This window comes from Chionomys nivalis, chromosome 1 (assembly GCF_950005125.1).
Source record: "Chionomys nivalis chromosome 1, mChiNiv1.1, whole genome shotgun sequence".
Lineage (NCBI taxonomy): Eukaryota > Metazoa > Chordata > Mammalia > Rodentia > Cricetidae > Chionomys > Chionomys nivalis.
The window spans coordinates 136825825-136838827 of record NC_080086.1 but is presented as its reverse complement, the minus strand read 5'-3'; the positions used below and the strand labels follow the sequence as shown (position 1 = coordinate 136838827).

The window sequence follows — 13003 nt, the reverse complement described above, 5'->3', positions numbered from 1 at the left end:
TATCTCTGACTCCCACAGCACCTTGTACGCTATCTGGCTCAGCATGCAGATGCAAGAGGTCTTTGTGGGACTGATGAGAGGGACTCAGCCAGGAAGGTCAACTGTCTACCAGCCCAAGGAGGGCGGACTCTGAAGGGAGATTTCGAGGAGCTGGTTCTGCGGGTTAGGATAAGAGCTGGAGAGGTGGATGTGATTTAGAGCTGGGGCACCTGCCACCCTTTCCTCCTTCCTCCCAGCTCACATCTGGTTCTCACCTCCTTCATTGTGTCGATGGAAGCAAAATACTTGGACCACCAATCCAGCATGCTCTCATCAGGCTCCTCTTCCTCTGCTTCGTCTGACGCGCCTTTCTTTTTCTTCTTCTTCTTTTCCTTCTCCTCCTCAGCCTGGGGATTGGTCAGGGCGACCGTCCATAGGCTCTACTTCTTTCTTTCGCGGGACCCTGAATGATCTCTTCCCACTCTGGCTATCTGATCCCAGAGAGCCCACCCCTTGTCATAGTACCAGGGGGCCACCAATGCCATAGAGGCAAGGCCTTGGTGAGGAGGATACCATAACCCCGTAAGAACCACAGCCTGCCACTGGGAGCCACAGGACGGGCACTCAGGGAAGGATGGCTAGGTCCAAGAAGTTGGCCTTCTGACCTGGCGCTGCTGTAAGTGAATGGCTCTCTTGCCCGAGGGTCCTTGCATAGTTCCACCACTTACCACATCCACCTTGACCACAGCATCGGAAGTCTGTAGAGGGAAGGAACCAGGGAGACAGGACAGGATTGGCCACTGAGAACCCAAGGGAGAGGCAGTGGGCCAGCGCAGAAAGTGAGAAGCCAGGAGCCACGAGGGCGCACACAGGGACCAATGCTTACTCTTCTCTCTTGACCGCAAGGCAAGCTTCACACTCACAAAAGCAGGCTGCCTGCTAAGGTGACTAAGGGCCTACTCAAGACTGCTTCTGCTGTTCCCTCTGGCTTACTAGATCCCTGGCAGCCTGTACCTTAGAGTCAGCCGGGGACTTTTACGAATAACAAGGAGTGTATGGGGAAGAGGGGGGAGCTGGGCAGCAGAATGTTCAAAACTGAGCACCTGGGCAGTGAGCTTTCCAGGCAGCGTTACCCAGAGCTGCAGGACCCAGTGTCCTTTCTAGAGACCACTGGAAGCCCCGATTCTATACACTGGCCAGGTCAAGGGAAAAGCACTTTAGACCAGGCCACAGGAGCTAGGAAATACCCCCAGGCTGTGTGAATCGAGCGAGGTAGCGATCAGGAGCCTGAAAATGTGACTGGGAGGGAGTCCCTTCGTGCTCTGAGCAGAGACGAGGCCTCGGGAGGCTGACTCCAGGCTAGCCCATCCTGCCCTCTCCTATAGAACTTCCTCTGCCAGGTAGACCCCCTGAGGAACAGGACTTTCCTTGTGGAGCTCCTCCCCCTGCCCAGGCTCCTGGGGCGTCACCTGTACAGGCCACACCTCTCTCATAAGCAGTTCATTGCCTAGGGGGCATTTCTGAAGTATGAAACATTGCAGGTCATTGCCTCTAACCATAACTACTTCTCTTGTACATACGTACCATCTGCTCATGTGCAGACACACGTACACTCCTTAGTCCCCCCCCCCCCCCCCTTTCAGACAGTACCATGTGAACCAAGGTTGGTTCTTGATAACTTCACTTAGAGAGTTAAGTCAGAGTTGCACTATCAGGACAAGTCTGCCTGGCTCTCCAATGTGCCACCTGTGTTTGTGTGTCCCCGGCCAGCCGGGAGCTGGCCACTGGCCTTACCGCATCCAACTTCACCATGGTCTCCAGCTTCTTGACGGGCACCTCTGGTTCCATGCTCACTACAACCTCCCCTGTGGGGCGAGAAGAGGGGCCCCCATTGCACAGCACGTGGTAGCCCCGGAGAAGCCTAACTGGACAGACAGACGACAGACAGGAGGAGCAGAGTCACAGTGAGAAACAGTAAGGTAGGAAGAACGGCCTATGGCAGATTCTGGAGCTTTCTTAGGGCAGAGGGACAGGGCAGATGCAAGAACAAGCTAGGCACGAGGAAGGGAAGTGATCTAGAGAGAGGGATGGATCCTTGTGCATCCAGACAGCAGAACTGAGGCGAGGCCCAGAGGCTATGCCCAGCGGGGGACCTGGGTCTCCTCCATCACCTGGGAGAAGAAGCCATCTGCTCTCAGCCTTTTGAGGGCCTGTCAGGACTAGCTGTGGGCCTCAGGGTGAAGGGCAGCCCTGTGCAGCCTTCTCTGACCCAAAGGCTGACCATTCCCCCACCCCCACTCCAACCCTGCTACACTGCCACGCTGCGCCATAGAGACGCCCTAGAGGAAATCCTAATGGATACTTGAACTACACTGTGAGACAGGCCCTTCTAGGAGCTGACTAGAGCCAAGCCTGGGCTTTAGGTGGCCATACCTGTGGTGTTCCAATTGGGGGCTGAGCGGTCTGGGGGTCGGTAGATGAAGCGCCGCAGTGAGCTGACTGCGTGGGAGCCCACCAGGGTGTAGCGTCCAAAGGCCCGGCAGTCCACCACTCGGATGTTCAAAGGCGGGTGCAGCAGCTCATTCTCTGGGAGGTCCTGAGAGATGACAGTGACATGCTACAGCCTATGCCTCAGAGAAGGGGCAGAGGAGGCTGGCTAAGGCATGCTGCGCTGGTCACACCCAGCCCTGCTAGGCTCTGCTGGCTCCCACACTCACCACTTCAAACCACTTGACCAGGGTGTTAAAATTGGGGTTCTTCTTATAATTGTGGATCAGGGATGATTGTACCCCCTTTCCTGCACACTCGATGTCCACCCGTGGTCGGTCCACCTGGGCCAGGTTCACTCTCTTCAAGTCCCTCAGGCCCCAGAACAGCACCTGAGAGCAGGGGGAGGGTGGCTTTGTGAAGGGAGCCCGGGGTGGCTGGGAAGGGTCACCTGAGCAGTAACAGGATGAGAGGTGGGAAGCTAGATCACCACGGGCGGGGACAGTGCTGAGAGGCTGTGAGCAGTGAGTGCCCCAGGGGACTGAGGAGGGGTCTCTGGGGCAAGGGCCACTAGGGAAGACAGAGGGCTCTGGGCACAGTGGTGTGTGTCCTAGCGGGACAGGCACTAGACTAGGGGCCTGTGGCAGTGCTGCTGGCTTCAGGGAGTGATCTCAGACAAGTCCCCTCCACTCTTGGGCCCTCGCTATACTTTTCTGGCTAGGGGACCAGGAGTTTGATGGTTTGTGTGGAACGTACACTCATGGCATTTCACGGGGCGAAAGTCTCAGGGTGACTTGGGCAAAGGTCACACGCAGGGCAGGGAGGTACACGGAGCCCTCACACACTTCTGTTGTGGAAATTACTTCAACTATGTAAAGAAGTGTTATATTTGTTTATTCTGAGGAATATGACTTTAACTGTTATATTTGTTTATACTGCATTTATTTAATGATGTAAGAATATGTGTTTAATTGCATAAAGATGTATTGCATCTGTTTTGCCTTGACCTTCTAAGGCACCTGATTGGTCTAATAAAAAGCTGAACGTCAATAGCTAGGCAGGAGAGGGATAGGTAGGTCTGGTGGGCAGAAAGAATAAATAGGAGGAGGAAGCTAGGTTAGAGAAGAGTGAGAGGAGAGAAGGAGAAAGAAGAGGGAGAAGGAGAGAGACACACCCAGGGCTAGAAGCCAGGCAGCCACAAGCCAGACACAAGAAACAGTGACAGTAAGATATGCAGAAGGAAAGAAAAAAAGCCCCGAGACAAAAGTTAAGTAAAGAGAAACAGGTTAAGTTAAAAGAGCTAGCCAGAAATGAGCCTAAGCTAGGCCGAGCATTCATAACTAATAATAAGTCTCCATGTCATGGTTTGGGAGCTGGTTGGTGCACACCTCCACACGATACTTGCTGAGCACTGGCCGGATTCCCACGGGCACAGGCATGATGGGTCCTCTGTCCATGTCCATTGGGCCATTGATGGGCGGCAGGTCAGCCTTCCCTGATGGCCCAATCTGAAGAACAAGGTCATAAATCATAGTGTCAGGCCCTTTCCCCAGTGAGTTGGTGTCATGAGATCAGAAGCAACAGGCAGGCCAGAGAGCCCAAAGGCCCTGGAGATCTTACTCCCAGCTCTGGCTTTCAAGCCCGCCCCCATCCCCTTGGCCTGCCACTTACCTGTAGCAGCTCAAAGGCAGCCAGGAGGTCTCCGGCCGTGGCATTGCCTCGGTAGATCTGGTAGTACTCAAGCTGGGGCGGAAAGCGAGGCGGGCAGTATGCTTCATCTGCCATCTTCACCAGGGGCTTGGCGAATGTCCGGCCCATGAAGTCAGTTTTACCCTAACACAACAAGACTCTAGCATTCCCTTGGGCACCCCAACAGTTGAGTTGGCTTATAGGCAGTTAGCCCCACTTGGAGAGGGTATTATCCTGCTTCCCCCACCCCCACACCAAAACCTCCATGGAGAGCGGCAAGGCCGCTACAGGCCGCTACAGATTGTGATGAACATAGGTAGGGAGCAGAGCCCTGGAGTGGGGGTGGGGCTGTGGCTGTGGCATAGGGCTTCCTGGTAACGTCTCTGGAAGACATTGGCTTCCGTGTGTTTACCCAAGAGGTGGAAAACACCAGGGTTTTCTCCTGGTCCCCAAGAGGCTCATGGTACTGGAAAAAGATCAGTTTGTGGGTGGCCAGGAGGCACCCGGCAAACTTGGTCACCAGCCACTCTTCCCAGCACAGAGCTTAGTGCAGGGGGAGGGGAGGAACCCGCAGAGGCAGGGTCCGCTAGAGGTCGCTGGTGCCACTGCCCACCCTTACCATGGTGTCCTGGTCATAGATTTCAATGACAATGATGGGGGGATCGTCTCGTAACTCATGAGCTTCACCATACAGTTCCAGATTGTCAAACACCAGCATCTGGTCCCAAGTGGGACACAATGTCTCATTCAGAACCTGCACCATAGAGTGAGGGGCAGAGAATAAGTGGTGGACACCACTCCTTGTCATGGGCCGCAGGGAACCTTGCAGGCAGGGGTGTTTGAGTCCCCTACTTTTCCAGAAATCTGAAAGTCAGGGCTCCTATGAAGTCTGTTCCCAGCGCCCTGCCAAAGTTTTCTTGCCTTGTGGGCATAGCTCTAGTCCAAGCTGGTGACTTTTACCAGCCTAGCCAGTTGCCCAAAGGGCTTCCCTCTGAGATGTGGGGAACTAGCAGACCAATTGTATGGCTTTCCAGCGCTCCCAAAGCCAGAGCCCTCCCACCCCGCAGAGCCCCCTCTCCTCAGGGCCCCTCTCCCCTCCCCTCAGGGCCACTCCCCTTCAGGCCCCTCCCCCAGAGCCCCGCCCCCTCAAGCCCTTACCTCCGTGCACTGGCTCTGGTTGATGAAGAAGACGCGGGCAAAGGGATCAGAGAGCCCACTGCTGTCGGCAGCAAAGAGGCTTCGGGCCTGATACATGTGGGCTCGGAGCTGGAAGACTTGCTTCTCTGTGGGGAAGAGTGGGCTGAGCCATGCCATACGGCCCCCGTGGCTCTCTGGGGGTACAAGCTGGGAGAGTGGCCCACTCAGGATGAGGAATCCTTACTCACTGGTGTAGACCAGGCTGATTGGCGGAAAGGAGTGCAGACCCAGGCCTTGGGCTGCTTTGACCTCCTCGAAGCCACAGGGCAGGCCACACAGGAAGTCCTTTCGCTGTTTACTGAGGCCCAGCCACAGGTAGAGCTCCAGCTTGGCCTGTACTGTCCAACCTGCTGAGCCAAAGCCTCTCTTCCCTGGCAGCTGGGGGGCAGGATCGGGGTCACCAAGTGCCTGACAGCTTCCAGGGCCCACAGGGTAAGGGAGGCCCAGGGTGGTGTTGAAGCCTCAGGCAGAGTTAGGCAGAGTTGTGCCTACCCTTTCACTGTATAGATGTGGGGGTAGGAGACTAAGGGATGGACAGATGGGGCCCGGTGGGCACCAGACCTCTGAATACCTTTTAGGTAAGGGCTCCACCCCCTTCCCTTAGGCTTGCCAGACTCAGTGGAGCCTCTACAAGAACCCGCCTCGCCCCACCTAAGTCCCATCCCCGGCAGCACCTTGAGGAAGAGGGTCTTGACTTTGGCGCAGTCCTTGCCCAGTTCCTCCTCCACAATGGAGAAGAGTAGGTCTTTGGAGGGCACCCGGGCATAGGCGATGCGCTTGTTGTTGCTCATCATCCAGATGAACACATCTGGAATGCTGTGCTGTGGCTGCAGCAGAGGAGCAAGGGCACAAGCCAGGGAGAACCAGCTTCAGTATAATGGGACCCTGAGCCAGATGCACCACACTCCTGGGGCTTGGAAGGGAAAGACCCTCATTCTTGGGTCATTTTTTTTCTCCCACTGAGCCTGCTCAGTCTTGTCAACTTGGCCATCCGAGCGGGGCAGACTTTCACGCCAGCCCCTTTCTATGCTGTCCCTGCCCTTTAGGCCACTCACCTCATCTGCAAGGAAGCGTAGCTTCTGTAGGAAGTTCTGGCATAGCCTCAGCTTGTCCCGTACAGTATGTCGCTTCACCTGGGCCCTCAGGCTCTTGGCCTGTTGTCCCATGCTTTCCTGTTGGGAAGAGTGTAGGAGGACACTCAGCTTTCGGTGACAGCTTGAGCCATGACATCAAGAACAGATGGCCCCTGTCCATTGGCTTCCCTGATCCCGGGGTCCAGCTGTAGCCTCACCAGCTCCCTCATACAGGACTTGAGGCGCTCCCGGTCCAGCTTGGTGCGGGATGAGTGGCCCTGGTCCTTGTCCGAGAGGGAGAGGAAGCGACTGCAGAGGGATGGGTGGGACAGAGCCAGGGCTTAGCCTCCTCTGCGCTGACCCGGCCACAGTGTTTCCCGTCCCACCCTACCGTCCCCATCCATCTTCTCACTGGCAGCCACAGCTCAGTTCCTCCAGCACACCCCGGAGGCGGCGCTCTGGGTAGGACTTCTCCGTTTTGATCATCTCCTGCACGTCATTCAAACCTTCTTCCTGTGAACCAGGGTTTCAGGTGCACTAGGGCCTCAGCCCTCCTACTCCCAGATGTCTTTCCCATTTACCCCAGGACAGAGGAACCTAGTAATGTGGGCTTATATATATCACATATATTATGAAGGAGCCACCTTAGTTATTCATGGGTCCTCAGCTCCTTCAGGAAGAAGCACCCTGGGCTGTGACTGTGGTGGACTGAGCAGGACCCAGGGCTGGGTAGAGGCCTTGTGCATACCTGAACCTTGCCTAGTGGTCTCTGAGAGCCCAGACCTAGAGGGGCAGACCCTTAGACTACTCCAGAGCTCCGGGCCCTGTTGGGCGTCCCCTTTCTCTATTTCAAGAGAGCCTCTAGATAGACAGCCTGTGTTTTACAGGCGAGGCCCTCATACATGCCCGGAATTCCAGATCCCACCACCTCTCGCCTGGCCCTGACCAGCTTATCAGCTATGTGGTCCATGATGTTTGCATTGTAGAGGCGTCGTCTCTGGTCAGGCCACCAACTCTTGATGTAGATGCAGGGCTTGCGCTCCAGGTAGGGCAGGTGAAAGTAGTTCCTGGAGTCGGATGTGGAGGAAGGTTGAGGGATGTTGAGGTGTAGGGTCCTGGGAGATGAGGGCCAAGGTCACTGGAGCTGAGGCAAGTGGTAGGACCCACCTGTCTGTGATCTGGGGCCGCATAGGTGGGGTGGAAGACACTGAGGCCAGGTCTCCGCCTTCATCCCCCTCGTCGTCACTGGAGTTCTGAATCAAGTCTACTTCTTCTTCATCCCCAGGCTCCTTCTGGAGCCGAGGCCGCTGGGGCCGCGACATGCCATCGACTTCATTGCCATAGTTTCCTGGACAAAGAGTGGCTTTTAAAGTCCTTTCCTTACTCATTGCCCCCTCCGTCCAGTCCATGTTTCTCCTGGAGAGGTAAAGGGCTCAGACAACACCATCCAGTGAAAGGACCCATCGCTCATAAGGGAGAGAGTTGGCCCTTTGGTGGAGTGATGGCTGACCTCTCTCATGGTCAAGTACACTCTCAAGAACCAGAGATGCTTCATGAGCATTTGAGGACAGTCAGGGAAACACATCAATTCGCCCACTGTGCTGGCTGGTTTTGTGTGTCAACTTGACGGCTAGAGCCATCAGAGAGGAAGGTGCCTCAGCTGACGAGATGCCTCCTTGAGATCCAGCCGTAAGGCTTTTTTTTTTTTTTCTATTAGTGATCAAATGGGAGATGGCCCAGATCATGATGGGTGGTGCCATCCCTGGGCTGGTGGTCTGTGGTTCTATAGGAAAGCAGGCTGAACAAACCAGTAAGCAGCACCCCTCCATGGCCTCTGCATTAGCTCCTGCCTCCAGGATCCTACCCTGAGTTCCTGTCCTGACTTCCTTCAATATAAACAGCAATATGGCAGTGTGAGCCAAATAAACCCTTTCCTCCCCACCTTGCTTTATGGTCATGGTGTTTTGTTGCAGCTATAGAAACCCTAAGGCACCCACTCTTTGTAGCCTAGGGCATGGGGCTCACAGTGACAACCCAGAAGCTGGAAATGCTTCCCATGATCCCAGCAGGTCTCACCTATGGTCACTTCAAAGGTAATTGGCTTGTCCCCGTTTTTTCGGTCAATCATTGAGGCTTCCAAGAAGGCTCCAAATAGGAAAAATTCTTCCATTCTTCCTGTGCAGCTCTGTGGGGGAGGCAGTTAAAGCTTACACTGAGTTTTAGTGGGGCAGCAGACCTGGGTCAGACCAAGACGTAATGGCTGACAGTTGGGGTGTGTCCTACTCAGTTCTGGGTCTGGGAAGTCTGGACTCAAGTCCCCAGCCTAGTTGTCCTTGAGAGAATGGCTAGCTCTATAGCTACAAGGATAGCCGTGGCTGAGAAGAGGAGCAGAGGCGGGGTGCCATCTTGGTTGCTGGTGTCTATAATGGAATCTTGGTGTAGCGCATAGTCAATAGTAGGTGAGGACAGAGGTCTTGCAAAAGGGCCAGATGAGGGGCCCCTGAGTAGACAGCACAGCTATAGGGAAAAACTAGAACTCGGCTGGCGTGTTGAGGAGAGGATCCAGTGAGGGACCTGGACCCAGTGCAGCCTTGCCCTCACCTCCGAGACAGGTGTGGCCTGTTCCACCTGCACTTCTGTGGAGCTGGTGAGCTCTGGGTTGGAGGTGTCCAGGATCTCCACAGCCAGGCCCAGCATGAGGCGGGCACGGAAGGACACACCCTCCCCGAGGCCCTCGTTCAGGTCCTGGTGTTCGTCCAGCAGTGTGTAGTTGCGCGTGGAGCCGTACATGTTCACCCAGGCTGGGCCAAGCGTGGGCAGGAAGCCTGTGTCAGTGAGGGGAGGTAGAAAGATTGTGTCTTATCCATGGCTCACTCAGGAGTCAGGGATCTTTGTGGACTTGGCTATTGGGTGCTAGGGAGGTGTGGGGAAGTTTCTCACTCATGCCTATATGGTGTGCCTTCTGGTATCTTATTCTCTGCAGGAGCCTTGGCAAGGTGTGTGGGATAGAAATCCAGACTCCTGTTTCCCATTGTGGTAGACACCACCTTTAGACAGGTGCCAACTCTTCCCACACTCCACAACATGGATCCTCCACTCTTTGTTTTATTTATAGATAAAGGATGCTCATCTATCCTGCCTCTCCTGCTCAGGGGACTGTCCCTCCTCTCTGTGTTCTCTATATTATTTATGAGGCCTTAGCTCCGTCAGGAACCAGCAGCTTGGTCTGTGACCACAGTGGGTTGATCAGGACCTGGGGGTGAAAAGCAGCCTCATTTTCTGTATCTGTCACCAGTCAATTCTCTCGTGCTTAGGATTTCTTGGGACTTGCCTTATGTGAATCTAATTCATCTTTATGTCTTTTCTTTCCTTCCTTCCTTCCTTCCTTCCTTCCTTCCTTCCTTTCTTTCTTTCTTTCTTTCTTTCATTTTTGCCAGAATCCGAATGTGGGCCCACACCTTTAATCCTAGCAGGCAGATCTCTGTAAGTTCAAAGCCAGCCTGGTCTACATGATAAGACAAACAAACAAACAAACAAACAAACAAAACAAAACTGTGTGTGTGTGCACGTGCGCATGTGTGTGTGTGTGGGGGGGCACTGTGTGTACACGGAGGCCAGTTTTTGATGTCATTCCTCAAGCACTGTTCTTTTTTCTTTTTTGAGACAGGGTTTCTTCGTGACCTGGAACTTGGCAAGTTGGCTAGACTGGCTGGGATTCAGGGAGCCCCAGAGATGTGCCTGCTTCTGCCTCCTCAGTGCTGGGATTACAAGCCCATGCCATCATGCCCTATTTTTTTTTAAACAATAGTTTCTGGGGATTGAACTCATCCTCATGAACTATTTCCTCAGCTCTTATATTTAACTTTTGTTTTGTAAACACACCATTAAAATTTGAGATATAATTTACTGATAAAATTTGTCATTTAAAGTATACATTTGGTGGCTAGAGTATGTTCAGTAGGTTGTACACCCGTTGTCATGGTCTAGCACACCCTGAAGAAGCCCCACACCCTGAGCAGGTGTCCCCGGCCACCCCCTCTTTGTTCCTGAAGCACCAATCTATCGTCTGTGTCTGAATTCACAGCTTCTGGGTATCTCCTGGATGCAGAACTGCACCGTGGGCTGTTGTTTCTTCTGCCTACTGTTCTGGTCATTTGGTGTCATGTCTATCTCTCTGATTCCCCCAGGGACATGAGGAAGGTTAGGAGTGGCATCTTGTCTCACTGTGCCCTTGTGCCCGGCATTGTTCCCGGATTCTGGGATATGGTCAGTTCACACAGGGGTCACTGCTCACCAGTACTAGTGAGAACTTGGAGATTACATTTACAGAGCGTGTGCACTGTAACAGATGATGGTTCTTATTGTCACTTGGCCAATGGGAAGATGGGTGCAAAGGCAACACAGTAACTGCTAAATCCACTCAGCTCTGAGCAGTTATTACATCCTCCCTTTCCTTGAGGGAGGGGTAACAGTTAAGACCCTTTGATCTCTGTCTGGCCGAGGTTCAGAGGTGGTGTAAGGGAAAGGGGCCTCATTTGCTCCCCCTTCACATCCCTTCTCGCCCCGGATACACCCATGCCAGGCTGCTAACCTTTGTCTCCATCGTTGGAAATCTTGCGCAGGTCAATGAAGTGGGTGCCAATGGCCACGTCATTGACCTTGTCGGAGTCTCGGATCTGCACCTTCATGCGTTTGCAGAGCGGGGGAAACAGGTCTGTAAAGACGACCTGCTCATTCCACAGCGGCTCATAGCTGCTCTTCTGCACCGAAGTTTTGCCCTGGTGAGATGAAGTCAGGGCTAATGTGTGCTGTGTGGTGTATGCGTTCCCAGTTGGAGGTTCCAGGTGTCTCCTGGTGTGCCCCTTCCTCCCGTCCACTGCCTGTTCTTTAAGCCCATCATCCCATCCTTCGGAATTTCCATCCTCAGTACCTTCTGGCCAGCAAAGAAGACTTGCACGTAGGGGTCGACGAGATCCTTGTTCTCCCCAATGAAAGCCTTCTTCACGTTGGCCATGAGGCTGGTGTTCATCCGGGGCAGTCCCTCTGCTCGGTAAATTTTCACATAGAACCGGGCCCACTGACGTTCTGCGGGCACACCTTCCGGAAGCAGCAAGTTCCTGTGAGAAGCAGGCAGCACAGATCCACCATGGACCATGGACCAGGCTTAGACAATCCGCTTTGCATCTTAGGTCCTTAGACCAGGAGCTATCCAAGGAGTATGACAGGAGGAAAGGTGGAGAGGAAGATGAGACAGAGCAAGTACGCGCTTGCACATGTGTGTTCTCTGTCTTGTATGCGTGCGTGTGCATGTGCGTGCACACACACATGCCCGTCCCCGCATCTTAGCAGTTGCATTCCCCTGGGGCCCGGCATAACCTGTGAAGGACAGCTTCAGAGGACCCACACTTTTATTAAGGACACTAATTCGTGGTGCCTATCCACTTTTAGGGTTCTGGGAGAAGCTTCCCATCTCATCAAGATTCAGCTTCCTCCACATTAAAGTGGCAATGACATGAATAGCCACTTCCCAGGAAAGCAACACACAGGCTACAGTGCGTGAGTGCTTTGTACACGGTAATGGAGGATGCTAATCATGACGTCAACTCTCAAATCCTTTTGCTACCTTCCTCCCCATGACAAAAACCTCTCAGGGTCCGGTCTCCTCCCCCAGCTGGTGGGAGACCAGGCTCACTGGATCCCAGCACATTTTGAGAGTCCAGACGATGTCCTGGAGTGTTTCTCAGCAGCCCTCACCAGCTGCTGAGATTGGCACACTGAATGCCATCTCTCTGCCATCTGAGGGCATGGCACTGGAACCCTCGGGCCCTGGCAGCAGTAGGGTTCCTAGGTGCCAGCATCTCCTCTTTCCACCAGCTTTCTCAGTTGGAAATCTGAAGCCAAAGCACTGCCCTTTGTTAACTCAGCGGCCACACTGCCCTGGGCCCTGGGGGAGAGACTGGCAGGGTGGGTCTTGGAAGTAAGGGGGCGATGGCAAGAACTCTGGGTTCAGGCCTCTTCAGGAACTTCTTTTCAGAGGATGGAAGGGTTGTATGCAGGCTCTAGGGGAGATGGGGGCCTCACCCCTCGATGTCATCCTCGTCTGTTTCGTTGGCCTTGTGGGGTGTCTTGATGTTGTCTCCCTTGCCCACCACAGCGACATCGCACTTTACATAGCCCTTCAGCCCGGCAGAGATGTCATCGGGGTCCGACAGGATGGCCCACTTGTGATGGAACTGGTGTTCTGCAGTGGAGAGGAGGGGCATTGCGCCTGTCATTCCTATCCCAAGCCAGGCCATGGCACATCCAAGCTGAGGACCTGCTAGGCTTAGCAAGCTCAAGGCTACAGGCTCAAGAGACTTGGGGCCACAGGTCTACTAGCATCCACCCAGTGAAGACAGAGAGCCTCCGTAGCCAGAGGGCTAGGCCGTCCCCACCCAGGAGCATATTTCAGGACTCCAAATTGCTTCCAAGTCAGTTTCTCAGCTTGTCATCTCTCCTCTGGTTCCTGCTACAGTGGGCCCCACATAGGTCCTACTAAAATACAGGTTCCTCTTATCATGTCCCCCCTCCCCCTTTCA

At 54.1% G+C, this 13003-nt stretch overlaps 1 protein-coding gene across 1 annotated transcript in view; it reads right to left on the bottom strand.

Annotated features, from left to right (window-relative positions):
* The window catches only part of Otof (otoferlin), a 91037-nt gene that overhangs the window by 8949 nt on the left and 69085 nt on the right, over positions 1–13003 (bottom strand). Inside the window, exons 12-32 of the mRNA XM_057766392.1 lie at positions 12507–12666; positions 11356–11542; positions 11017–11203; positions 9027–9250; positions 8502–8610; positions 7593–7773; positions 7372–7492; positions 6838–6938; positions 6644–6734; positions 6408–6524; positions 6027–6179; positions 5541–5730; positions 5314–5438; positions 4775–4909; positions 4138–4299; positions 3855–3974; positions 2697–2858; positions 2413–2575; positions 1774–1904; positions 708–737; positions 255–386 (exon numbers count right to left, since the gene is read on the bottom strand). Of these exons, the coding sequence (XP_057622375.1) occupies positions 255–386; positions 708–737; positions 1774–1904; positions 2413–2575; positions 2697–2858; positions 3855–3974; positions 4138–4299; positions 4775–4909; positions 5314–5438; positions 5541–5730; positions 6027–6179; positions 6408–6524; positions 6644–6734; positions 6838–6938; positions 7372–7492; positions 7593–7773; positions 8502–8610; positions 9027–9250; positions 11017–11203; positions 11356–11542; positions 12507–12666 (2981 nt within the window). The remainder of the gene's footprint in view (positions 1–254; positions 387–707; positions 738–1773; positions 1905–2412; positions 2576–2696; positions 2859–3854; positions 3975–4137; positions 4300–4774; positions 4910–5313; positions 5439–5540; positions 5731–6026; positions 6180–6407; positions 6525–6643; positions 6735–6837; positions 6939–7371; positions 7493–7592; positions 7774–8501; positions 8611–9026; positions 9251–11016; positions 11204–11355; positions 11543–12506; positions 12667–13003) is intronic.